This window comes from Zophobas morio, unplaced genomic scaffold, assembly GCF_036711695.1.
Source record: "Zophobas morio isolate AGI-343-1 ecotype UQ-CSIRO unplaced genomic scaffold, CSIRO_AGI_Zmor_V1 ptg000029l, whole genome shotgun sequence".
NCBI lineage: Eukaryota > Metazoa > Arthropoda > Insecta > Coleoptera > Tenebrionidae > Zophobas > Zophobas morio.
The window spans coordinates 7,062,947-7,089,033 of record NW_026972134.1 but is presented as its reverse complement, the minus strand read 5'-3'; the positions used below and the strand labels follow the sequence as shown (position 1 = coordinate 7,089,033).

General features: G+C 36.1%; 3 protein-coding genes and 1 long non-coding RNA gene across 8 annotated transcripts in view; 2 read left to right on the top strand and 2 right to left on the bottom strand.

The window, feature by feature from the left end:
- Positions 1–789: 789 nt before the first annotated feature.
- LOC135137478 (transient receptor potential cation channel protein painless-like) lies at positions 790–4,653 on the top strand. The gene is made up of 2 exons (XM_064067146.1): positions 790–847; positions 1,898–4,653. The coding sequence occupies exon 2, from the start codon at positions 1,905–1,907 to the stop codon at positions 4,647–4,649; it is 2,745 nt and encodes a 914-aa protein (XP_063923216.1). The 5' UTR covers positions 790–847; positions 1,898–1,904; the 3' UTR covers positions 4,650–4,653.
- A 4,515-nt stretch (positions 4,654–9,168) lies between these two features.
- Positions 9,169–11,141, bottom strand: LOC135137661 (uncharacterized). The gene is made up of 3 exons (XM_064067378.1): positions 11,055–11,141; positions 10,124–10,350; positions 9,169–10,050 (listed from the first exon to the last, which is right to left on the bottom strand). The coding sequence occupies exons 1-3, from the start codon at positions 11,061–11,063 to the stop codon at positions 9,729–9,731; spliced, it is 558 nt and encodes a 185-aa protein (XP_063923448.1). The 5' UTR covers positions 11,064–11,141; the 3' UTR covers positions 9,169–9,728.
- A 2,955-nt stretch (positions 11,142–14,096) lies between these two features.
- Positions 14,097–26,087, bottom strand: part of LOC135137440 (vascular endothelial growth factor receptor 1-like) — a 48,539-nt gene continuing 36,548 nt past the window's right edge. The window contains exons 2-20 of one of the 5 annotated variants that reach the window (XM_064067090.1): positions 25,866–25,993; positions 25,623–25,815; positions 25,440–25,573; positions 19,048–19,219; positions 18,534–18,679; positions 18,309–18,477; positions 17,802–18,256; positions 17,614–17,755; positions 17,386–17,565; positions 17,187–17,339; positions 17,013–17,137; positions 16,750–16,909; positions 16,446–16,703; positions 16,168–16,392; positions 15,952–16,120; positions 15,753–15,898; positions 15,331–15,617; positions 15,070–15,281; positions 14,097–15,023 (exon numbers count right to left, since the gene is read on the bottom strand). In XM_064067090.1, coding sequence (XP_063923160.1) covers positions 14,342–15,023; positions 15,070–15,281; positions 15,331–15,617; positions 15,753–15,898; positions 15,952–16,120; positions 16,168–16,392; positions 16,446–16,703; positions 16,750–16,909; positions 17,013–17,137; positions 17,187–17,339; positions 17,386–17,565; positions 17,614–17,755; positions 17,802–18,256; positions 18,309–18,477; positions 18,534–18,679; positions 19,048–19,219; positions 25,440–25,573; positions 25,623–25,815; positions 25,866–25,993 — 4,136 coding nt within the window. In that variant the 3' untranslated portion in view covers positions 14,097–14,341. Of the gene's footprint in view, positions 15,024–15,069; positions 15,282–15,330; positions 15,618–15,752; positions 15,899–15,951; positions 16,121–16,167; positions 16,393–16,445; positions 16,704–16,749; positions 16,910–17,012; positions 17,138–17,186; positions 17,340–17,385; positions 17,566–17,613; positions 17,756–17,801; positions 18,257–18,308; positions 18,478–18,533; positions 18,680–18,809; positions 18,946–19,047; positions 19,240–25,439; positions 25,574–25,622; positions 25,816–25,865; positions 25,994–26,087 lie in introns of those variants that run through there. The other 4 variants (XM_064067091.1, XM_064067092.1, XM_064067093.1 and 1 more) reach the window with 4 other exon arrangements.
- LOC135137441 (uncharacterized) lies at positions 19,708–20,122 on the top strand. Its single transcript, XR_010281807.1, has 3 exons — positions 19,708–19,912; positions 19,975–20,034; positions 20,082–20,122. It is a non-coding gene; the product is annotated as an uncharacterized LOC135137441 (long non-coding RNA).

Genomic DNA, 26,087 nt, shown 5'->3' with positions numbered 1-26,087 from the left:
CAATGTAAAATATATTTAAAGCACTTAATTAACGGGATAAAATGTCCTTCAGCACTAGGTAATAGCAATCTGAAGCTCAAGTGTTTATTTATGTTTATACCTCTAAAGAATGTCGAGTAGAAATTAATTTGATTTGAATGAGTTTGTCTTCTCAAAACACAGGACTAAAATTATTAAATAAACCACAGTCGAACAAAATGTTCTGAATATTATAATTCTTATTTAATCATCATTACATAAAGACGTGCGTGTTCTCAAATTTTCGAGAAAATTGAGTGACCCGTTCTTAATTTTATAAAAAAAAATTCATTCATTTTATCTATAATCATCGACCCGGGTCTGTGAAGCAGAAACTCTACACCTGCTGATTTTAATTACCGATCAACGTACCAATACGTTATCGCAAGTCTGGTCCCCAGGGTAGTTTTGCTATGTAAATATTTGTTTTTAATTGCAAGATAAGTATGTACAATAATATCTTCCTATATATTTATCGAATAAAGTTGATATAAAAAGTCAACATTTGTATACCTATATTCATTTACACATCGTAAAATTGTTAGTATTTTATTAAAGTACCTTCAGAGGTACTGTTGGCGTTAGATAGAACTTTTGGATGTATGTACCTATGTATAATTCATTGAAATAATATGTAAGTGTGCTGATACTGATAAAATCAGTTACTTAATAATGAATTATTTTTTTAGAGAAATTGGCTTTGACGTTATGTTTCGTAATTCAAAAAAAATGATAAAAAATACATGAAAACAATTGAATGTATCAGTATCTGTAGAAGACTGCACACAATACATGTTTATTAAAAATATAATAAGTACTAAAACAAACAGTAAGTAGTTTTTACGCATTATTTAGATTTAAGTTTATAATACTAGAAAGAAAGCAAATACGTAATTATACAAAACTTGTTTGTGGATAAACTTATCATATATTTTGAAGTCACAATTTGTAACATTTTACAATTTACCTTTGAAATTGCAAAATTTAGTGCTCCGAAATCTTGTCATCTCAAAATTTTGTTACGGAAGAACTCACCTGAAATATACGCACAGAATGCTCCTTTGCTTGTGCGTTAACAGGCCACACATATCTTTATTTTAGCTCATGGGATTTATATTACAAATTAAAATTTTTATTTTTTGGAAGACGCCGTTATTACATTTTTTTATAATGACCCCCATAAGCTAAAGTTAATATTTTTCTGGATTGCTAAAATACAAGAAAATAAGTTATATAGCATCGTATGCATGTGTTTCTTGTGAGTTTTTCATGTAAATATTTTTTGATGACGTCAACAACATTTTAGCAAGGACACGTGTAGCAGTTTAAATAGGTGCAGTGTAGTAAAACATGTTGCCGAAATGATATTTTAATATTTGCAAAAATCATAAAAAGGAAACCATACACATGTGCACTGAAAGTTCGAACTTCTATTCTTCCACATGGAAATGTAGAATGACCTCGTAAATATCAGGTGGTGTGGTCTAACTGGACAATTTAATCGCGTGTTTCTGTAAATAAAGCGAATGTATTGATCATTCATCGATAAGTGTATTACCAAAGTTACGTTTAACATATAAAATAATCAAGTACCTGTCCGAACAGTTGCGTGTCAAACCCCGAATATACTAGTGTTTTCGCTGGTGTTTTCACTTATCTCCACCACAGATTGATTAAGTGATTGTAATAACTGTTCTCCAACACAATATTCTAAATTAAATATCGATTCTTTTAGTTGCATATAAAATTATGTGTGTCCTTACTTAATGAGCAAATCGTTATTTGATGTATCGATGCCAGTATATACTTAAAGTACGTCTTCGAGTTTCTAAAAGTTTATTTGCGTAAATAAGGATTACAAATCGTAAATTTGTTACAGTATCACAATGCCAGATTTGATACAAACCGACACCATCTGTCCACCACCACATACCGTTCTTTTGGAAAGCGTGAAGAACAATGATATAAAAACAGTAGAAGCATTAATTAACTCTAATAAAGATCTGCTGACCTACAAGTATATGTTTACTGGGAAAACAATATTATTGACAGCGTGTACCGAAGTTGACGTTGAACCTTTAACTATCCAGACTTTAATTGATCTTGGAGCAAATCTGGAAGGGAACTCAGAATGGAAACCTCTGCATTTAGCTGTTCAAAATCCAAATAATTCTACTCTAGAAGTTATTCTTAGGAATATTGATGCAAACCAAATAAATGATACTGTCGAAGGAAACACCGCACTACACATGTTGATTAAAACCGATGCGATCAGAGAAAACGAAGAAAAATTTTGTAAAAACATCGAGTTGCTTTTGAAAGCTGGAATTAATATTAATCAAGGGGATGGGAAAAACTTGTCTGCTATATTTTGGGCCGCCAAATATGGTTATCGACATGTTGTCAAAACGATTTTGGCAACCAGCGACGTGGACTTAGACAGTCATGAACTTAGAGGTGAGACTGCAAGAACTCTTATTGAAGAAAAAAAAATATATGATGGACAATTGCCAAAGCAGATTATACACCAAATTCCTAAAGACAAACTCTTTTCATTGATTAAGTTGGCACAAGAAGATGAATTCATCAAGTATTTTGAGGAGTTTACAAATTCTAGTGATTTTGTTAACATGGATGATGGCACTTCAACTTTACTACAGTATTGTTGTGAGAGAGGTTTAACAAAAATTGCTAAGTATCTCATAAACAAAGGTGCAAACGTTACCAAAACCATAAAAAACCACGATATAACTCCGTTAGAACTGGCTGCAAAAAATGGCTACTACGAAATATTGGCAATGCTCGTAGAAAAAACGGACGTGGGAGTTACTCCTAAGCTATTTTGTTATTTGCTGAAATACTCTGATGAAGCAAAATTTGACCAAATCGATCACGAAAGGTGTTGTCAAATTATACTTAAAAAGTTGGAATCAAATGAAACCCTCATGGATGTCAACGGAGAAGACGAACTGAAGAATACCCCCATTCATTATTCTCTACGGTATGCCGACGAAGCGACAACTAAAAAGTTACTCAAACTTGGAGCATCTTTAGCTTGTAAGAATCACTTTGGAATCATGCCGATTGAGGATATTAAACCAGAACTTCTGGAACGTCGTCTGGATGATTGCGTTAAATTTAACGTTAAGAATAAGAATGTAGAAAAGCGGGACTTTGAGGTTACTTTTGATTATTGCAGTTTAATTCTCCCTAGAAAATGCAAAAACATTAAATTTGATGAATCTGACCCTGAAGATGTGAGAACTAATCTTAAAATAGCACCTGAAACTGAAGTAATAGCATATATGAGTCGAGCTCCTGAATTTCGGCCATTACTTAAACATCCAGTTATTGTTAGTTTTTTGTTAATGAAATGGCATCGCATTCGTTTATTATTCTACACAAATTTATTATTCTATTTTATGTTCGTAACATCTTTAATTTTGTATATTTTTACTTATTATGCATATTTTGATATGGAAAAGCATTCTGATTTTGTCGATGGACTTAGTAAGTTACCTTGGGTCACGCTTAATCTCACTTTCTGGCTTTTGGTTCTACGGGAAATATTTCAAATGACCGTGTCACTAACAAACTACTTGAAGAGTTTTGAAAATTACGTTGAAATTGTCTTAATGATTATAACTGGAATGATTTTGTATATAGATGGACCTAGCGTTGCTACTAGAAAACAATTGGCTTCTACAGCAATTCTTTTGGGTGCCTTCGAGTTTGTACTGATGGTTGGACAGCACCCCAAACTGTCTACAAATGTTGTAATGTTGAAAACTGTGTCAGTGAATTTTTTCAAACTGTTTTTGTGGTATTCCCTGCTAATTTTAGCGTTTGCTTTAAGCTTTTATATTCTTTTTGCTAAACCATCTGAAGTATCACAGAATATTAATGTCACCTCTACGGATAAAAAATTAGACTTTGCGAGTGTTGAAAAATCTGTCTTCAAAACTATTGTTATGTTAACAGGCGAGTTTGATGCTGCTTCTATTAATTTCCATACGTACCCTATAACTAGCAAACTTATATTTTCTCTTTTTGTTTTCATGATTAGCATTATCCTTGTAAACCTTCTTAATGGTTTAGCTGTGAGTGATACGCAAAGCATCAAAAATGAAGCCGAATTAGTCGGCCATATAGCAAGGGCCCAACATATTTATTACGTCGAAAGCATGCTACTTGGTAATATTTTACCTACAACACTGATGAAATGTGTACAAAGTTTATTTTGCTGTTTTCCGTGGGACAAAAATACCACTTTTACATTTTTTACACCAATAGCTAGGAGAATTTGTATTTTTAAGGCATCACAGAAATGTCAGTTGATCGTTTTCCCGAATAATCATGGTAAAATCTGTTATGAATATGACGTGGCCTCAAAAAGACCGCGGAGTTCTTTGCTTTCTTGTTCACAAAACTGCTCTGATACTTATCTTGATGAAGAAACCGTTAAGAGGATACATGCAATTGTTAAAGCAAGATGTGACAAAAGAGATGAATCTGCCATCAGCAATACAGAAAAATTATATTCTGAAATTGCTGCATTGAAAACGAAATTGGATGATTTCCTGAGCACTTCTATGAAAAATAATAACGAATTTAAACAAAAGGATTCCTAAAATATGAAACTGATTACCCTTAATAAATCCATATTAAAAAAGGTGCCATATATTACTTCTAGATTTTTTTAAGAGTTATGTAAAAGTAATAAAACTTAAATGTAGACCGACATTTTTGTAATTGACAAAAGTAAAGTTTATAATAGTTTATAAGAACCTACTAATCTTTTTATATTTCAATAAACCACTTTAAAAAAACTTTATTTTTTTGTGATAACATAATTTTAGAAATATCTTATATTTAACAGTAGCTATTTACGTAACCAGTTATGAAAAGCTTCATTTCGTGTAACGAGTGTAAATTTTACGAAACGAACGAAGCAAATGAAAAATCTTTTGTGTAACTCGTGTGCATATGTTAAACAATGGACGTATTTACCTGTGTGAAGTAGCAGCACCATACATAATAACTTCGTCTGCGTGTTTAGGCTGCTTCGGGTGTACACTTATTTATCTATTACTCCAAGATCCCAGGACCTCCAGACGTTACTTATTTTCTCACAAATAAAATGTATAGGATAAAGTAGTATTGGTATATACCTTGAGTGTATGCATATCTGCTAGCTTGGGCCGACAGCCAATTTACGGGTACCAAGTGCTGAAGGTAGGTAAAAACAGTACTTACATTTTACATTTCTCAAAGTTTCAGAGCTGATTTTTACAGTTGTTTTAGAAAATATTGTTGAAAATTAAAAATTAATACTGCTAGACACTTTCCGTCGGCGGTAACTTTTACCAGACGCTTTAAAGCTCCCAAAAAAATAATGTAACTTTACTTATAATCTCAGTCTTGATTTTTATATATGACATTTAAGGAACTATTTAAATAATTTTTGCAAGCAGCCAAACCAATCGGAAGGGCCAAACATTCTCCCAGACACACACAAAGAGTCGCTATGTGTATGAGCGCAAGCGTGATTATTAGATAGTTTTATGACATAGCTTTTTAAAATTTACATTATTAATAGTCTAATGGGTATTCAGTAATAATTAAGTAAAATTTGCACGCTTAATTATAACGATAATACCTAATTATAGCATAATTAAATATGAATTCATTTGAACTCGTAATGAAAATTATGAACAAACCGTTGGTGAGTCAATTTAATAAAATAGTAGTTATGATAAGCAAAAACACAATAAATTTATTAACAGGAAATTTCATAATAATTCATTTAAATATTAATCATTATTCATCAATAAGCTGTGATTTTTTTTTCAATCTTCATTGTCAATATCATTAAAGTTTGATAACTCATCATCAATCCAATATTGGTATTAAGAAAAAATGGTCAAATATAAAATATTAGTCAAATTATTACTAAGAAAATTGCAGCATTTATTAATTAAAAGTACAAAAAAAGTCATCACGTTGTTGGTGGATATGATTAGACAAATTTTGGTTCGTGTTTTACTCTCTACATGATATACCTAATGTACACACAAAATTTAACAACAATCGGTCCAGTAGTTTTGGAGATTGTCTGTCTAATCAAAATCCGGACATACAGCAGACAGTCAGTCAGACAGACAGATAGACAGATGGACAGACGGAAATGGGAGACCTGTTTCTTCGATCTCTAGGGGTCATGAAAGGTCGAGAAAACGCGTGAGCCTCAAAATACTCGTAAATTGAAACTTTTTGACTTTTTAAGATTACCTTAGCGATGTGTATTGGAGTAGGAACATTCTAGTGACTGAAGCGTTTCAGTATTGTCTATCTAAAGAAATAAAACAAAATCTGAGGTACTCGGCGAACAGATAATCATCAACGTAATTTAAAAGACATTACATTTGTTTCAGTCGTGGATTACTTGACCACCGACCGATCAATATTAAATACCGAGAGCAAGCTAAGGAAGTACAGTAATTGACTCTATTTGACGAATTACTATTTTCATATTTTCTTGTTGTTTCATGACATTTTAGAGTACGAAAAAGTGGTCTTCCGTTTCCATCTGTCTGTCGTCTGTCTGTCTGACCATCTGTCTTTTTGTCATCTGTAGGTCTCAATTTTTAATAGGCACGTAATCTCCGAAAGTAATGGACCGATTGTTGTAAAATTTTGTATGTATATTAGCAATATCATGAAGATGGTGAAACGGTAAAATAAAGTTGGTTGATCATCCCAGCCTGTCAGCGTATTTTATTGGTATTTAAATATATAGTATGACTTCGGTTAACTGCTATGTGATACCAGGACCAATTAAATCAATAGTGAACATTTTATTGATATGATGAAGATGAATTTTTAAATAGAAGCGAACAAGAACAGCAATTGTTTAAAAGCGCGCCATAAGAAATACTCTCACGTATTACTCGTGTGCGTAGTTGGTTATCTATCTAACAAAAATTTTCAATGTGCATTACACATTTGTATAACTGGATATCTAAAAATGAAATGTTATAAGCGTCGCCTGCGTTGACAGTTGCGCTGATTAAGCCTGCCGAATAGCGAAATTAGACGATATGCAAAATTTGGACACATTTTGCTGAGGGCGCTAGTTATCCTTCGTTGACAGTTGACCAATTTGAATGTACAGAAGAAATTGTTGGTTTATGATGTTCCGTGTAGGTTTAGGATTGTTGGTGAAGTTTTTCATTGATTATTATTGATTGATGAAAATGGTTTCGGTTAATCAGTTACACACCTTCTTACACCTCTCTCTTACACCTTTGTTAAACTGGAGAATTGCATGGCTTTTTAGCCTGCATTTACCCACAGAATCGTAGAAAAAATAATTTTTATTAAAATGAAGAATACAGACTTTTGGCCTCTCCGAAGGAGGTTCAAACTTTTCTTAAATGAAATTAACGTTCATTATTACGTTATATCAAGAATTTTATTTATTTTTTAATAGTTAAAGAATGCAAACCTTTCAAATTTTCCCCAAGAGTGATACTTTTTATCCACGCAGAAAACCTCTGCTTCTGCGTTGGAAACTCGTGGTAGGTAACATTTGAATCACTGTTTGAACAGGATGGTATACAACAATGCATTTTTAATCGTATTTTATAGTTCAAAATTACGAAAATTACAAATGTGTCAAATTCAAATTTGAACTGTCATTCAAGGATAACTAGCGCCCTCAGAAGGAAAATGGCGTCGAAAGTAACTACTGGATTATCTGTCAAAGGTGGCTATTCGGCAGGCTTTATCAGCGCAACTGTCAACGCAGGCGACGGTTATAAGCAACCTTGAAACTTGCGTATGGCGCCTTGCCGGGATCATCATGGCGGAGAGTTTTCAGCAGCCAGTTATTTGGAGACTACTATTTTGACAGTTTTTGGTTGAATTTCATTTCATAATTGCCAGTAGGACAAATTAAAAGCTTTAAATTTTTTATAACTTAACTAAATTAACCCATTTTAAGCTGCTATTCAAGAAAAATAAGTAGGTATACCTACAAAAGACAAAATATTTGTTTAAAAGCCGTGCGTCTGAGCGTCAGTTTTAGCTCTAGCTGTGTTTCAAATCAATCCATTTATCAAAATTCGTTAAAAAATATACGTCACAATGTATATCTATATACTTAAAACCATTGGCGGTTGATGACCTTTTGAAATAGGGGGACACAATTTGATTGATGAGTTAAATATGAAGATATAAAACAGCTTGTTATTACCAATTAATAGACGAAATTGTGTGACGGAAATAAATACAAAAATACATTCAATAAAAATAAAAAAGGATTTCTCCACATACCTTTTTGCCTTCGGTGTTCATGGCATCTAAAAGTTCATTTTGGACAGTTTTAGGCGTTCCTTTAAAAATTGTTGCTGCTTTCAAATGATCTGTTAAAGTCCAATTCAGCCATAAAATCAATCTGACCTCGAAATATACCTGGATTTTGTGATTTCCTACTTTAGTCATGTCCACGTCAAGCAAATTCAAACACTCCACAAAATTTTATGCACATTATCAATCGGCGTAATATATGGCGATTTTTATCGACCCTTGCGTTATGTGCCCGAATATTATTAATATAAGTTGTGTGTAGTTGTTTCCGAATGTCTGTATTACCGAGAAGATTATCCAAGAATATTTATCATACATGTTCGCGCAGAATGAAAATTAAAACCCGCGATACTAACTCAATCCTCCAGAGCACGGTCGCAACGGACTTACAATCCAGTTGTATCAGGCGGATATCAGGCGACTACGACGTGTAGTTTCCATGGCAACGGTGTAAACAAAACATCTAAATCAGACAAGATTCGGTCCATTCGGTCTCTGCCGGGCTTTTATCAGCATTTCATCAGAAATAAGATATCATATATCCAAGACACATCTTTAGATGCAAGTGGAAGTAAGTTTTGATACATTTTATACATACCCCCATTTGCTCCACCTTGGCCACCAACGAGCGAATTTCCACGGGAAGGTCTGGAGCAGGTCTTATCAGGAAAGAAGAGGGCTAGGATTTGTTAATGAGGGATAGAACGTTATATTGTGATTTATCACTGCACTGATATATTTAGAATTGCTTATTATACAGGTGACCCAGAAATATTAAAGAATAAGTAAATTTATTTATTAATTACATCACTAGATTTTCACGAAAAGTTGGGAATACAATACTTAGTGTTATTATTATAAGTATTATACTACACCTATCCAAATTGATATACTTACATGTCCTTACAAAAATCTCAATGACGTCATCAGCAAATTTTGTAAAGAAAAATTCATTTGAAACACACGTGCAGCACGTTTCTTTACATTTACTTTAACATTACATACATTGTTGGCCAAAATAAAGTAGCATACCTCTTCAAACGATTTTTTCAATAAATTTAGTTGTGTAAACTGGACTAAATTGAATAGGTGTGCATTAATAATGACATTTAAACGTCAATACAAATTTGAAAGTTACATTAGGGAAAGAAAAGTGTCCTGCTTTATTTTGGCCGTCACTGTATATATCCTTTCAACTTATAGGGATTCTCATAAAAAATAATATTTGTAAAATCAAATTTTAAATACTTATTTTTAAAAAAGCTGATTATGTTTTATTGTACTTGATGGACTGGAATAGAAGAATAATATATTTTGTCGTTCAGGACAGGTCAGATTTGTCATTTGTATGGATGTGCCCCCAACTTATAAAATCGCAAATTGTCGGAAAGTCCCAATGACAGTTTTGTTTCTTCACAACATATCCTCTTTCTTCTTCTTCTGAAGTTTATTGTAATTTTCGTAACGTCAAGTAAAAATAAACGATAACTTCTCTCGTCGTTAATAAAACCGACTGTACGAAGGGAGAAACCTCCTTCTCTTCGTGGAATTTTCTTGGTAAACTGGCCTTTAACAACAATAATTTTCTCATTGTTGATGATCTTAGCTTCTCCTACTTCGTAGTGGTTGTTATAGCTGAAGTTGTCTGTAACTATCGGTAATCTGTAACCAAAAAAAAAAAAAAATATTGGTAGAAGTCGGCATGTGCAAGGTTCTTGCAGTATTAAAGTCTTACTTAAGGGTATAACTTCCGGACTCATGATAAATGAATACATTCTCTTGAACAGGGTTCTTATTAGTAGATATTTCTGGACCAGGAAAGCTGGAGTTTTCGTAATTTAGAGAACGAGGGGCCCCAAAGCGTTTAACAGACTCTTGCAGAAAATGTTCATCTTCGTCATCTTGAATTTCTTCGTTTAGTGCATCGTGCGTTAGCATTGAAGAAATGAGGTACAAAGATAACTGTAGAAAAATTACGCAACATTTTGGAAACACTCCGCGCAACTTTAGTAAGGTAGTTTTTCAATGCTAGCTTATAACAATAATATTTATAGCACGGTTTATTCAAATATTCCCCGAGAAATCTTTTTTGATAAAGTTTTTCTAAATTGTCAAGTCGCATTGTAAACTTTTTTTACCCTCTTTGGGAATTGGGAGTTGCTTATTCAGTTTGTACTTTATCCACTGACTTTCATGAAGACTAAACTTAGTAAAGTAAATAATTTGTCGTTAGTTCTCAAACTAATGCTGCTGAAAATAATATTACAGTTTTATCATGACTTTCCGGAAGCCCATATATTAACCCAGCAGAAAATGCTTGGGGTTTAATGAGACTAGCCACCTTTCCGCCACAAAACGGGTAGGAGTTAATAGATGGGATTCGGGATAGATTGTTAGCACTAACTCTAGAATATTGCCTGTAATTAACAGGTTCAATGCCCAGACGTCTGAATGTTCTTGTGCAGAACCATAGAGCTGCAATTAATTGCAAGCGTTTTACTTTGTCCTAATATTTTAATCTCGCTGTTTAAATTCAATAACCTAATATGAAAAATAAAAAAAATTAAATAGGTTGCCAACCTGACAAAATGCAAAAAACTAACACTAGGAATTACTACTAAATAATTTTGAAGGATTTTTGAAAAAATAGCAAATTTTTGACTCACCAGTCTCATTGTGTTTGTTCAGCCACAGATATTGCGTGTTTGACTTTTGTTTGTGAACATCAAGGCCGATCGAGTATTCCAAATAAGAGTATCGTCATGGTTAGTTTTCTTGCCTAATTTGCAAGTATAATTTGACTATTTCCTGTCTAATCTTAATATATAAAAATGGATGTTGGTATATATATATATCTGTGATCGATAGACTCCGAAATCGTTTGACCGATCACCATGAAATTTGGCACATGTAAGTGGTTTTTCATGGAGAAGGTTTTTGTGGTATCCGCTTTGCTGTAACTAGCCACTAGATGGCGCTACAGCACATCAACTTCTACACCGTTCAACCGATTCTCATAAAAATTGGTACACGTTGGCATTTGACTATGGAGAATATTTTCGCCCTATCCATTTTGCTGTAACTCGCCACTAGATGGCGCTGCAACACATCAACTTCTGTACCAATCAACCGATCCTCATGAAAATTGGTACACGTTGGCATTTGACTATGGAGAATATTTTCGCCCTATCCATTTTGCTGTAACTCGCCACTAGATGGCGCTGCAACACATCAACTTCTGTACCAATCAACCGATCCTCATGAAAATTGATATACGTTAGTATTTGACCATGGAGAATATTTTCGCGTTATCGATTTTGCTGTAACTTGCCACTAGATGGCACTGCAGCACATCAGCCTCTCTGTTAAAGTATTATGAACTTAGAGAATCAGCGGCACCCATATATCGAATACTACTATATTGCTATCAGGCCTCAAAAGAGTCCGAAAACACAACGGCAAAGCAATATATCGGACCTCTTTGTCTCTCTATAGTACCAAACAGTACTGCTCATATACTCGTACTTGCTTGATTTTTAGTCGATAACGTGACTAGATGTGTTTTGACATTTCATACGTTCGCTTCTATTTTGTGTACGTGCGCACAGACCCTCGGTACTTTTCTAGACAGAAAACAATATCTTCCGGCTCCCTTTGTCCGTGAACACCGTTTCTATGTTACTTCTGAAGAGTTAGCAAGTATTAGATATATGGCGGCACCAATGACAGCATTGTTTTCGTTGGTATTACAACAAAAATCGTATTGACCGCAAAATAAAATCATTAGTGATGTTCACTGTCTACAATCCTCAGTAATAACAAAGAGTGAATTACTAGAGATTATTGAAAATGCCATCCAAAAAATCAAACTGATTCCGCGCATTCCAATGGTTCCTACTGATTTGCCCTTTATACATTCAAACGACTACAGTTTCCTGTGCGTCTTGCTTTCGCGATGGCAATCAACAAAGCCCAAGGGCAGTCTCTGCGCGTTGCCGGATTAAATTTAGGAAATCCATGTTTTTCGCATGGTCAACTGTATGTTGCTTGCTCCAGAGTAGGAATTCCAAAAACTCTGTACGTCTATACACCAAATCGAAAAACCAAAAATATTGTTTACCCACTAGCGTTACGATAGATGTTAGTATTGATTAAAATGTGTTCAAGTTGTTTCAGTTATAGTGGACCAAAAGCTATAAGGTTATATGGCCATCATAAAATTATCCCATTGTGTCGAAGTTAAGTTGTTTACAATAGAAAAGGTTTTAGGGTCGTAAATAACGTGTCCAATGGAGCTCGACCGGCTGTTGTGGTTTCGTTCAGGGACGGCTTTCACTAAATATGTAAATCCACCACTCCATTATTTCTTTACTACCTGCAGCCGCTGAGGGTTCCGAAATCACCACTCGCTTTGAAAGCCGGCCCTGTTAAATATGAGCAAGAAATGTTGAGAAGACGATTTATTGCCAACCGGGTAAGCTTAGTGCGAACCACACAAAGGGGGTACTTATTTGCGGTCAACTACTTTTATAATGGTCATATAACCTTATATCTTTTGGACTAGCATATATAGCGCATACAATAGTCAAAAATTTTGTTCATTCACGTGAATTACTAATACAAAAATGTGTACATTGTGTATACTAATGAAAATAAATGGAATAGCATCAATATGAGTTATCTTATTATTCAGTTTTCTACAACGCATTCTGCGCTCCAGACCATACATTTATATCCACATATATACAAAGTAAATATATACACAAGCAGGACAACGTCTGCCGGGTTCCGCTAGTAATTTATATACCAAATTGTAATTTTCGTGACTGATCTGTGGCAAACCTCCTTCAACCCAAACTTTACTTTCTATAATTTATTTTTCTACTAAAGTTGGTCACAAACAATTGATCGCAACACAAATCGTCGCAAGACAATTCGTGTTCTACGATAACCAATCGCTAAGGACATTAATTGATCAGTGAAAATTAAGTACTTATTTTCTTTTCATAAAATTATTTTTTTTGTATTCTGATTCTGATTCTTAATTTACGACAAACTTAAAATTGAAGTAACATACCGAATGGCTATTAATGTTTGTGAAGTTTTTGTCAGGTTGGCAACACATTTAAAATGTTATGATGGCATACCTGATGTCAGACTGAAGTTTTGAACATCAATTCAGTCGCTGCCATCTTGTTATTGGTTTCTGGGCGCATTTATGTCAAATTCGACAAGTGTGATTTAACATTACTGCCAATAATTCATAACTGCCAACCGAAAAATTTGATTCAATCATTAACTGTTACTCGGCAGTATTCAGTTGATATTAAATCCGTCTTTTATAAAAAAAATTGCACACATTCGTCATGGTGTACATATATACCATAAAAAAAATAATAAATAAAATAAATATAAGATTATATTAATACAACATATTAAATTTAATACTTTTTCGAAAATGCTGGATATGTTTCGTTGTACTTCAGGAGCGAGGGAAGTTCTGTTGAAACAACATTCGACCAGTTTTTTTATGCCGTGAGATATTTAACCATATGTCCTGACATGCCTGACCCGTGCATCGTATTACTCTAGAATCCTCGAATTATTGCTATATTTCCTCGACCTGTACTAGTGGGCTCATTGACTATGCATCATACTGTAACCTTTCCTTTCTTGTTGAGGTTAAGAACAAAAATAAAACCAGATACTTAAAGCGTTTATCTTTTTATTCTTAGTATACACATACAAAATAGGTCGGTAAAACCTAAAATATTTAATAGGTTTTTTAAAGATTTGAAGCATTATAAAATCTTTGGCACAACATTTAATGACAAACGTGACTTTAACACTAACGTGGTTTACGTTAAATATCACAATAATATTAATATTTTGTACTTTAAATACACTTATTTGTTTGACGTAGTAACTCCTCAATGAGAATATTCTGATTTATTCATAACTTCACGCTCTCGCAGTCCCTACTGTTACTATTAACATAATTATTGTCTTTCCCGTTCTTTTCCACTTTGCTTAAAAACGGATTACTATCCCTCAACACAGTTTTGTTCTGCGGCATATTCACGTAATTATCCGACGATTTCACGATATCCTTATCCGAGATCACTTGATCCCGTTCCACTATAGGCGGCAGATGATAAGAAGGATTCGAAAAACTGTTAGGCGCCACGGGACTGTTGCAACTCGAACTGTCACCGTCTGATTCGCTCTGTATTCGCAAGATCGGAATAAGCTCATTTCCCGTGCCTTCTTCCGACCTTTTGTTCGTTTTACCAGAAGCGTCAAAACTAAAAACTCGGTCGTCGTCAGCTCTCGGACTGAAGATGTGAGCCGAGTTCATGCTGAGGTAGCCTGAAGTGTCGTCGCTTGGTGCCAAATCGTTAACGTAGTTACGAGGAGAAGAAAGGTTCTCGAAGTTTGGAGGACTCAACATCACGAGGTAGTCGCTGTGACCTTCTTCGAGTCTCTGAGTGTTCATCACCAAATAGGGGTCGTTCAAGTCGATGTAGTGTTTTCTGACTCTGTCTTCCAGGAGAGATCCTATGCGTTCCGAGAGTTTACTGAAAGAGGGTCGGTTGATGGGTTTGGCGTGCCAGCAGTCTAACATCATTTTGTAGCTGAAGGAATAGAATTAGATGGGGCGGTTACCGTTCACTGACTTACATTTCTTTGGGTGAATATTCAGGGGACTCCATTCTGTACCCATCTAGGAGTTTGTTGTACAGTCGTTCGTCGGCTTCCATTCCCGGGTAAGGGGTTCTCGCTAGTGAGAAAAATTCCCAGAGGACTATACCGAAAGACCAGATGTCTGACTGGGTCGAGAACACTTTATCCCGGATGGATTCGATTGCCATCCACTTCACCGGTAGAAGTCCCTTCGGAAAATTTTTGTAACAAAGAGACCACAAAGTGTAAAACACTTACGTCTCCCTTCTTCTTGTAGTTGTCGCTCTTATACATACTTTTGGCTAGACCAAAGTCGCAAATTTTGACCACGTTATGCTCCGCTAGGAGAATATTTCTCGCGGCCAAATCACCATGGAGGACTCTGCGCGAAGCTAAATATTCCATTCCCCTGGAAACTTGAAAAGCCCAAGCCAAGAGGTCTTTGGTGCAGATTGGTTTGATGTTTCCTTTGTAGTCCCCATGGTAGTTGGAACGCCATTCTGGTTGAACGCTGCTGTTGTTGCTAAGAATAACTTCGTCGTCACCTTAAGGGACAAATATGTTGTAAATCAAAATTGGAATGATACTAATATTAATATTAATAAAAACGATAAATATCATAATAACAGAAAGAAATCCAAAGCGGTTAATAGAAGAACAGCAGATAACAAACTGTTTACCTGAACTTGGTGACATGGTGATGTCTGTTTTGCCAGTAGCACCGTTATAATTGTTACCTCTAAAATCCATCATGTGGGCCACTGGAGAGCCACTATTTTGTGAAAATGAAAGTGCTGCGTATTTCAAATACGGCGACTGAGAATTACTACAAAACAAGCTTTGATTTACTTGTAAAGACAAGACAGTGTTTTTTCATACCTTCTGTTACAAGAAACGGAATATGTTCTTTCTAACTCTTCTTGTCCAATAGTGTAGTCAATGTGGTAAGTTTTCGGATCGACTTGGTCAATAAAATTTTCTCTGTGTCGCAACAGATAGTTTTGAATATTTCCAAAACGACAAAACTCTACAATGACGAGTAGTTCTCCTGAAAAAGAAACCATTACTTTTGAAGAAACAAAAATCGGTACTCACTTTTTGCAACGTTTTTGGTACAGGCGCCGAGTAAATTAACGACGTTTAAGTGTTTGCCCAAATGCACCATGATCTTCAATTCAGAAGCTAACGCTTTAATGTACGTATGATCAGCATTCTTTTTCACCATTTTTACAGCCACCGTGGTACTTTCTTCACCGTCTACTATACCTTTCGCTACTCCTTTCATCACTACGCCGAAAGCTCCCGAACCTAGCTGTTTACCTAAATTCAACACCTACAGTAAGTCAATATTCCACGGAAGTGTTAACACAAACCTAATTTTAATTTTTCAACAGGAAACTCCCATTTTTTGTCGTACGGTAAAAGTTCGGCTTGGTCATCAATAGCCAGGTCTGGGTTTAAACTTTCTATAGCCCCCTTCTCGAAATTTGCTAAACCAGCTATTCTTAGTTCTCTTTGAAGTTTTTTCTCGTTTCGTATTTTTATCGTCATACCGATACAAAATAGGAATGCTAACATACATAAAACGACGATCGTTATCCATAGATACAAGTTATTTGTATCTGGTTTGTCTGAAAAAACTCTTTAAGAAATTGTTTACTAGGTTTGCATTCTTACTTTTAAATTTCAAATTTACTTCTCTTGAGACTCTCCCCGCTTTGTTGGAAACCTCACACTTGTAAGCACCTTCATCTTTGAAGTCGAGGGAAACAATGTTCATGTATTGGCCGTCATTTTTAAAATGTGTTCTGTTAGAAGGGTGCAACTTTTCGTTGTTCTGGAACAGAGAAATGTCGATATTTAATTTAAGAACTGGAGCAACATTTCCGAATGTCGTGGAATCTTTTCGAAAGAATGGAAAATAAGAAAAAATTACTCACTCTGTACCAAATAATTACGGGTTTAGGCACACCTGTCACGTTACAGTAGAATTCGACACTGTTAGGTAGTCTCAACTCCATATCTTTTGTTAGGTTGGTACTCACAATCACGGGTTTAGATAGTTCTGCGATTTAAAAATTAGGAATTAAGTTAGACGGCGGGGAAAAATTTACCTGAAACTATTAAAGTCATGTTCTTGAAAACCGACATCCCACCTTTTGGCTTAACTTGACAACTGTAAGTACCGGCATCAGAAGACTGAACTTTTTCCAAATTCAGTACAGCGCGATTTGTGTATTCGGTACGACTTTGATCAATTCTGTACCCTACGAGAAATAAATTAGAAGACGTTATAAGGGTTTCAACACGTACTATCGCCATATTTCATTAGCTGGTTGTTGCGTATCCACTTTAAGTCTGAGGTGTAATTGTACACCGAAACTCCACATATCACATTCATGGACTCTCCAACTGCTACTTCTACCGTGTTGTTTTGTACGTCCACGTTAACGGTAGGATCAAAACCAAATATATCAAAACCATTTTTGACATCTAAAAATTAACAGTCGATTTTCCTTTTATAACTATGCGTAGACCAACCAGTCACATAATACGTCTTTACAGCACTATCTTCACCAATTGAATTCACAGCTAAGCACTTAACGTAACCTGTATTTAAAGATTTGATTTCTAGACAGGAGATCACCTGTAGTCCTTTTTTAAACGACCGGGTTTCATTCATCTAGAAAATAATTTTGACTGCTATACAAACGTGTGTGCTTACTTACTATATGATATGTACATGAGTTATCTAAACAAGGTTTAAATGACCAGTCAATCGTTGCGGGAGGATAAGCGGCCACTGTACACTTAATCGTATCTTTTTCATTCACCATGTGGTAGGTACTACCTTCTAAATGCACTAGAGGTCTATCCGTCACGTTGAGAAACAGAGATATAGTATCATTTTCACGACCATTTTTCGCTAACAGAGTGTAGTTACCATAATCTGTTATGGATATATCTTTGATTTTTATAACAGCATTTGTCGCAGAAAAGGTTACATCGTATTTGTCTGACATCATCGGTGTAATAGGTTCGTTCCTGTTATTTAACCAGGAAAGTGTGGGCTGTGGGTGGCCGTCGACGTTGATACGCCACATCACGGCATCATCACCTGCCATTGCCGAAATAGTGTAGAGATTGTTATCTTCCGTTAAGTTGATAAAATGTTCTGTGGGAGCTGAAAACAAAGTTTTTATAGTTCGGCAAGCTTGAAAATTCTGCTCACTTACCATAAACCGTAACATTCAAGCTTCCCAAACTGGCGTGGTTTTGGCTGTCGCTAACGTTGCAGTAATACATACCTTTATCTTTCAAAATAGTTGCATTGATGGTAAGATTCTGAGTGAGAATTGTTTGTCCAGGAATCTTCTGTTGAGTTGATAACCGCATACGGTTGGACTGCATCATTAAAAACCATTTCAAATAAAGCAAAACCGAAAATATATAGGACTTACATCAAGTGGTCCAGTAGGCGTCGTCCAGACGATATTGACATAAGTCGACGACTTTATCCTACATTCCAAAATCAGTTTATCGCCCACTATCGTATGACCACCACTGAGCTCTTTCATCGATGGTTTCGGCAAAAAGTGATTGATTTCTACAATCATCCGTGCAAATGAAATTAACCCGTTTAAAAAAGCAAAAGCAAAGCAAACACCAAACCAACACCAAAACTGGACTAGACAGAAGCCCCACAACCACGAAATACAACACCAACTTCTACTTACGAATGACATTAAGATAAATACATTGGTCGTATTCTGAACTGCCGAATAAAAAATTGCAACAGTATAGATCCTGATCACTCAGATAACCAACGTAAAATCTAAATCCAGTTTTCGGGTTATATGTGGCGTTATCTATCTGGAAGTTGAAGAGAAAATAATGTTACAACCCTGGCGAAACCATTTTTTGTGAAACATGGAACGATTTTCGCTAGGGTTTTGGTTATGGTACGGTACGTACGTTCCACGTCCAAAATCACTGTTCGGTTAAAATGTATGGAATCTCGAGAGAAGACGCAAAGGAAACTGATCCCTCCCATGTCTTTGGTGTTGTTAGTTATGATGCCATAGTGGGGGTGGTAGCGATACATAATTCCTTCTTCGTCGATAATGCCCAAAAGTAACTTAGGTTGCTATTAGATAAGTTGTAGAACTACATGACTGTTAGTATCCAGGCAATCTAAAGTGCTCCCGGTTGTTAATGAAAATTATTTACAAGCCGGAAGTAGTTAAAGAAAATTGTTTTGTAGACAAGCATGGAGAGTTTGAGTTAATCGTAGCTATGTAACAAAGCTATTGGGGGGATTGAGTATGATTATTTAGCTGATAGATTTTTGTGGTGTATTTTAATCAAAAAACAGCTGATACTGACGAGAGATTTTGTGATATGTCAGCACCATGTGGTCAAAATTATGGGAAATAATTATCTGGTATATCAAATTAGTTCCGATTGAATATGTATCCTTTTCAGGGCTCTCTAGGGTTTTCTCCCATTGAAAAATACCACACTAACTCGATAACATCTGTAAAAGGGTACTGACTCTTGTTAAATAGTACTGTAATTATTAAAATCAATATATTTTTCTACGATCACTACTGTAAATCGTTAAGATCACACAACTCGCTAATCATGTATGCGTGTCCTTACGCACAGCGTGCGTAAGAAAAGCAAATCGCACAGTTAGGGATTTTTCGATTTATTCAGTTTAGGTTGGTAGTGAAAATGACAAGACGGACAGGCAAATACAAAATTGTGAAGCACTGTCAGCGTTACTGTTAATAAAAGAGGCATAATCAAAGAATTTTAAAAGAAGAAAACGAACAAGGTAACATTTACTGCAAAAAATATCAACATTTCTCTCTTTTTACGGATTCTATTTAATTGTAGTCTAAAATGTCTAGCGATAGTGATGAATTAATGTGCACGCCGCCGGAGATAATTGAAAAGGCCAAAACGGCTATCGACAATCTATTGCTCACAAAGTCGCGTGAAAGATATGAAATCGTCTACCAAAAATTTATGGAATGGAAAATAAAAAATCAAGTAAATTCGTTGTCAGAAAACGTAATGTTGGCATATTTTGAAGTGTTGTCAACTACAATGAAACTATGTCACTATTTCAGAACATAATTTGACTGCATCCTGTAGTCGAGTACAAGTAGCCACAAAACTAATACTACCGACCATTCCCTTGTGTTTAACAAGTGTACAGTGACAATAAACAATTACTACAAATAATTACAATATCTAATAAAACTAAAATGTTAATGTTTATGAATAAAATGATGGAAAATATTTTTTTCTTTGTCTGTGCTCGTAGAAAAAGTATAGTACATAATTCGAGTTGTAAAGCCCTTACGCACTCATGGAAATACGCACTCGCCGCTTCGCGGCTCGTGCGCAACTTTTTCCATTCGTGCGTAAGATGCTTCTTACAACTCTTATTACGTAATATACTATTATATCTTATGTAAATTTTATAAATTTTCTGAAAATGTTAAGAAATCGTAAAAAAATGAAATGAATTTGCTAATATTTCAGTGGTTAGGTAGTTCATCGCTTTTGTCGTTAGAAACCTCAATGGTTTGTGGGCGAAAAATTTCTGCGAAGGCTTGTAGTTCTAGAATACTTTGATTATGACCAGTGTTATCGGTAATAGTTGATCTTTCGTAATTTATGATAGTGACCAAGCCGGTTTAGTAAAAATTAGCCTCTTTTAGTATATGTGTTTAATGTACGTTTCTTCTTCGTCTTGTTTGATCCCATACCTTCGTGCGTGCGGATTTTTTTTATGTAGATACGTATACCAATAAACCGGTTTTTACCGAAAGTAACTTGCCTGCATCGGCCCGTCGGACGTATTAAACGACGCATCTATAGCATCGTCGTCCGTATCGAGCACCGTTTCCGAACGTACGTCGGGGAGCGAGGGATTTCTCAGACCCGACGTGGAGGGCATGAGTTCCTACAAATTTTTTGTCGTATGTAGCATGTAGCTTCGTTAGACATAGTTAACACGGAATCCGAGTCATTTTACCTCCGGTGACGTCCGTTGTTGGACTTCTTCCCCTGTTTGTAATTGTCTCTCGCGCGCCTCCACTTCTAGTAATTGCTCCAGCAACCGTTTTTGTCGCTTTCGGTTTTCTTCGAGTTGTCTAGTCAACATTTCGCGATAAGCTTCTTCCAAAATGCGTTTTTGTCTGAGTCTCCTGTTCGCTTCTCTGATCTCGGCGATCTACGAAACGTTCGGACGCTGCTTTAACCCACGTTTTCCGTACTCTCGGCTATTACTTACCAACCCCATTCGCGCTGAGAGTGTAGGAGACAGAGGAGCGTCGAAATCATCGTTTTCTTGCGACATCTTTGGTTTTTTGTTTTTTAAAACGTGTCGACAGACCGACAGGTTGAACGGTACAGTGATAGAGTTATCGTCTGCTAGCGCGTTTGCAGGTAATGATATCCCATTTCGCGTTCCTTATTATTCGTCATAGTCATAGTCATCGTGTGCGAGTGCATGTGTTTGCAGGTACCTAAGTACTATCAGATTTCGCATTCCTTATTATTCGTCGTGTACCTAATTACAAAGCTGAATTTTTTCGTAGCGTAACGACGCTCGACTTGTTCGCGCGAACGCCTCCGTTTTTTCGGTAGAGGTGTACTTTTACAGCGGGCTGTTTGCATCTCATATTTTTTTTTAGCGTTCCCAAGTTTATTAATCTCTCTTTTCTGTGTTATCGCTTTGGTCGCATTTCATAGCATCGCCTCACACAGAAAACATATCCCGTGTCATCGGTGGCACGGGTGGTGCTTTTCTATTCGGTCTTCAAGTCAGTTAACACGATGGAGCCCAACATGCGACGAGGTGCGAGCGTTGATTCAGTTGTTAGTGCCGGGGTCATACCACGTTATCCCGACGACGCTTTACGACCGAACGATGGGTATTTTTTTTTTCGCATCGTACATGCAGGTAAGGACATCAAAGTATCGTCGTTCGATATTTACACGCTCAAATTATTATTATTTTTTTTATTTTACATTACATTACATACACGTGTTTTGATACCCTATAACATATGATACACAACAAAATTTATCGTAAAAGATTGTTTATATTCCTTGTACATCTGCGCCCAACGCCATCGTGTAACATAAGTACGCTAACGAATTCGGCGTAAAATTTTGTCGCGCATTTTTAAGGGCCGTCAATTTTGGGGAATAATTATTTTCGTGCCGGGCTGCATCTGCGCATGTCGCCGTCGGTTTTCGTAAGTGCGACGCACTTCACGGATCCGTTCGCATCGACAAAAATCCCTATTTTACAGGGCTTGAGATCAGTCACATTCATGACGACGTGAGTCAAAACTTCCATCGTCCCTAAGTAAGCTAAATCACCCACAAAAATAACGTTGAACCGCACGCCGCGTATTCGCGACTCCTTATTCGGCAACAGCGGTATGTCTCGATCGGATACTCGGGCCATCTGCTACACTCTCTTTTTCCTTCATCGTTGGGATCTCCTTCGACGTATATGTCCACGTCATGGTACTCGCGTGTACGCTTCCATAGATATGCTGTGAACCAGTGGCGACTCGTGAAGTTTTCTTCAGAGGAGGCTCAAATTTGAAAAGCACTACTTTTTATATCTTTCATTATCTGAATAATTTTTTTTGCCATGCCCACGAAAAGAACACTCCTGCGTTGATAGATAAACTATTGCATCGATTAGTCTTTTCAAAATTGCCCTATTTTTACCAACTTTCTCGTTATAGTTCTCAATATCCCTCTTATGAGCGGAATCTAAAGTAGTAGAAGACAATATGTGTTTATCACTTGTGAATAATACACAATTCCAACAGTATAATTTGTTTCTTAAAAAACTGAAGCCGTTAACCATTTAGTTTTATTATAATTATTTTCATGAAATGCTCTGTTTTGCTTTTTACCTGTCATTACCATTAATGGGAGTGGTGATGTTGGTCTCCCCTTTTGTTTTATAGCGATCTTTTTATCACAATCAAGGCTACTAAATTCATTTTTTCATAGATAATAAAATTTACGTATCTGCACATAAGACTGAATTATTTTCGTTGCTCATTCTCGTTAAGTATAAGTAATATTATATACGTAGGTACTAAAGCCTAAACACCACTCACCACTGAATAGGGAGCACGCGAAACCACGTAAATGTTTTTCCAATGTACATCCGATCGCTCCAATTAATAAGAAAGAGATAAAATTATCCGCGCGACGTGATCTGAAAAGAGATGAACTAGCCGGAGGCTAGCGGCCTGAAGCGGCACCCTGATCAACGTTTTAGCCAATGCAGCACCGAATGACGATGCGTCAAGGTTGCGGTCTCAATAGTAAGTTGCATTCTCGGCGGAGGTTAGCCTTTATCGCTGAAGCCAAACGCGGAGTGGTCTGAATTATGATTGTAAGGGCGCAAATATAATTTTTTTCGACATTTTAACCTGATATCTGATGAAAGTAAATTAAATCAAACAAAATATTCTGAAAAGTAACAAATGTCTAAAAAAATACAAATTCTTTCATCGAAAAAATTAGAGGAAGCTCAGCCCCAAAAAACAGAGGAGGCTCAGCCTCCCCTGCCTCCTCTGAGGAGTCGCCACTGCTGTGAACCCTCCCGCGATAAAACATCTACGTTTGTTCACGTTTGTTTGGAACTCTAACTCTTCGCGAGCCACTTCTAGAAGCACCGCGTCGACGTCGTCCAGGTCGGGCAACTGGCGGGCTACGAAGTTAACGTGCTTTGGCAAGTACGCCATCTTCTCCTTGACGATGAGCGTCTCCTTGACGGTAAACACCCCGGGCTCTTTCTCGTTCAAATCTAAATACGTTTTTTTTATTTTAAATATATATATGTAGAGCAGGGTAAGATGGGGTTTTCTTTCTTACCTAGCGTATAAAACACGCACAAAATTATTATTAATAATAATAGTTATTCATTTATGCGAAACAAGAAATCACACTACGCACGCATAGGGATGTTTACGGTATAGCCCCTAGAAATACATAGTATCGTCACCGTGGAGCAAACCTGGCGGAAACTTAACAAAAACAAAAATTATAAACACCATTTGACAGACCGCGAAATTTAAAATGGTTTTATGTTGGATTTAAAGTTTGTACTTTATATACAAAATTTGGAGTTTTAATTTGAATAAAATATAAAATTTAATCAATAACATCTTATTTAATAATTATTAGTAATATTAATTGACAATTAATTGACTTTAAACAAAAATACCACGCGACAACAACGGTTTACGCGGTGTCAACTCTCTGCTGACACAGTTTGGTTCCAAATCAGGGGAATTTTTTGCGTTACCAACTGCATTTGCTCCACTCGTACAACAATGGATGACGGTACTATGTATTTCTAGGGGCTATAGTTTACGGCAATGACGTATCGGACCTCACCGCTAATCGCGATCCTTATATAAAAAACAGGTGAATCACGTCAAAAACAACAACAACAACAACAACCATATCATCGTCATGTCTATTACGTCACAAAAACACCGGGTGCGCCAAGTTGATTACGTCACAAAAACTCCAGGTCCGCCATGTTGACTACGTCACGAACACCCCGGGTCCGCCATGTTGATTACGTCAGGGAGGGTTCGCCATGTTGATTATGTCAGGGAGGATTCGCCATACAGGCATTTGATGATTCATTGCAAAACATAGTATTTGTGACGTCACGAAATCACCTTGATGACGTCAAAAATTCCCCTACTGTCCGCCATATTGATTACGTTACGAAAACCCCGGGTCCGCCATGTTGATTACGTCACAAAAACTCCGGGTCCGCCATCTTGATTACGTCAAATTTCCCCCTCCACAGGCCGCCATCTTGTGACGTCACAAATACCCTGTTTGCGATGAATCACCAATAGCCCGTACTTACTACTGTTATTCTAAGATTATGTTTTACTCATCACCTGCGGTTGTATGCATAATTCCAATAAGAATGCATAACATAAAGTACAATACACTGATCATAAAAAGTGAAGAGAAAAAGTTCAGATTTTATTAATACCGTTAGTGCATCGAAGAAGTAATATTTTGGAGTTGAATTCGATATAAGACGTCAGAGTGGTGATGACTCATTTTGTCCTATTAAATCAGAATGCATTATTAGAAAGTTAATGACTACTAAGGTACGACTGATGGAATCATTGTGGTTAATATACCACAAAAGAAAAGTAGTCCTGAAGTAATGGCAAAAGAAAGTATATGACATTTGATTGTACGAAACTTATATGTTTTGTACGCATACTATGTACATATATGTACAACAGCTGTAAAAATCCAAAATTGAAACTAACCGCTTCTCCACCGATGAGAGTAAGTTTTACATCCACATCAGGTGAAGTTGGTCTACAAGGAATTACAGCTTCGTCATACTGAGTAACTGTAACAGTCTCCGTTTCTGGATCGCTAACCGACAAGTGTTTTTTATCTATAAAAACAAAAATTGAAATTGAGTTTAATTTCAAACGTGTACAGACCTCTAACATATAGGTAGATACTGCTTCCATCATTATCTTCAAACGACTCAACATTTTTGTCTAGACATTGATAAAACCCAGTATATGGATAGGTAATATTCTGAATGAAAAGTTTTCGAGCGTACTTGTAGTTGGCTTTCTTTTGCAAGACTTCGATTTCGCTTATTGTAGTCCAGTTTTGGTACTTCTGATCCTTGAATGAATAGATTGACAACAATATTTTATTATTTTGAATGAATTTACCTTAACCATAGGCCATCTCCATTTCAAGGGGGTTTGTCCCTGACATAGCACCGTGAAGTTGTCCCCACTTTCAAGAATAGTCTCGTGCTCAGAAAGAATTTCAGTCTTGCCATGTCCCAACGCCAGAACTGGAAATAGATAAAAGTTAATTAGCGTTACCATGTAGGTACAGTAAGCATTCATTTTATTTATTGTAGAGTAAGCGTTAAGTTACGAAATACT

Coding starts and splice junctions, on each gene's coding strand:
- LOC135137478 (XM_064067146.1), top strand. CDS start 1,905: ATGCCAGATTTGATACAAACCGACACCATCTGTCCACCACCACATACC.
- LOC135137661 (XM_064067378.1), bottom strand. Junction 10,051..10,123: donor TCCGGAAGTTATACCCTTAA/GTAAGACTTTAA, acceptor TTTTGGTTACAG/ATTACCGATAGTTACAGACA.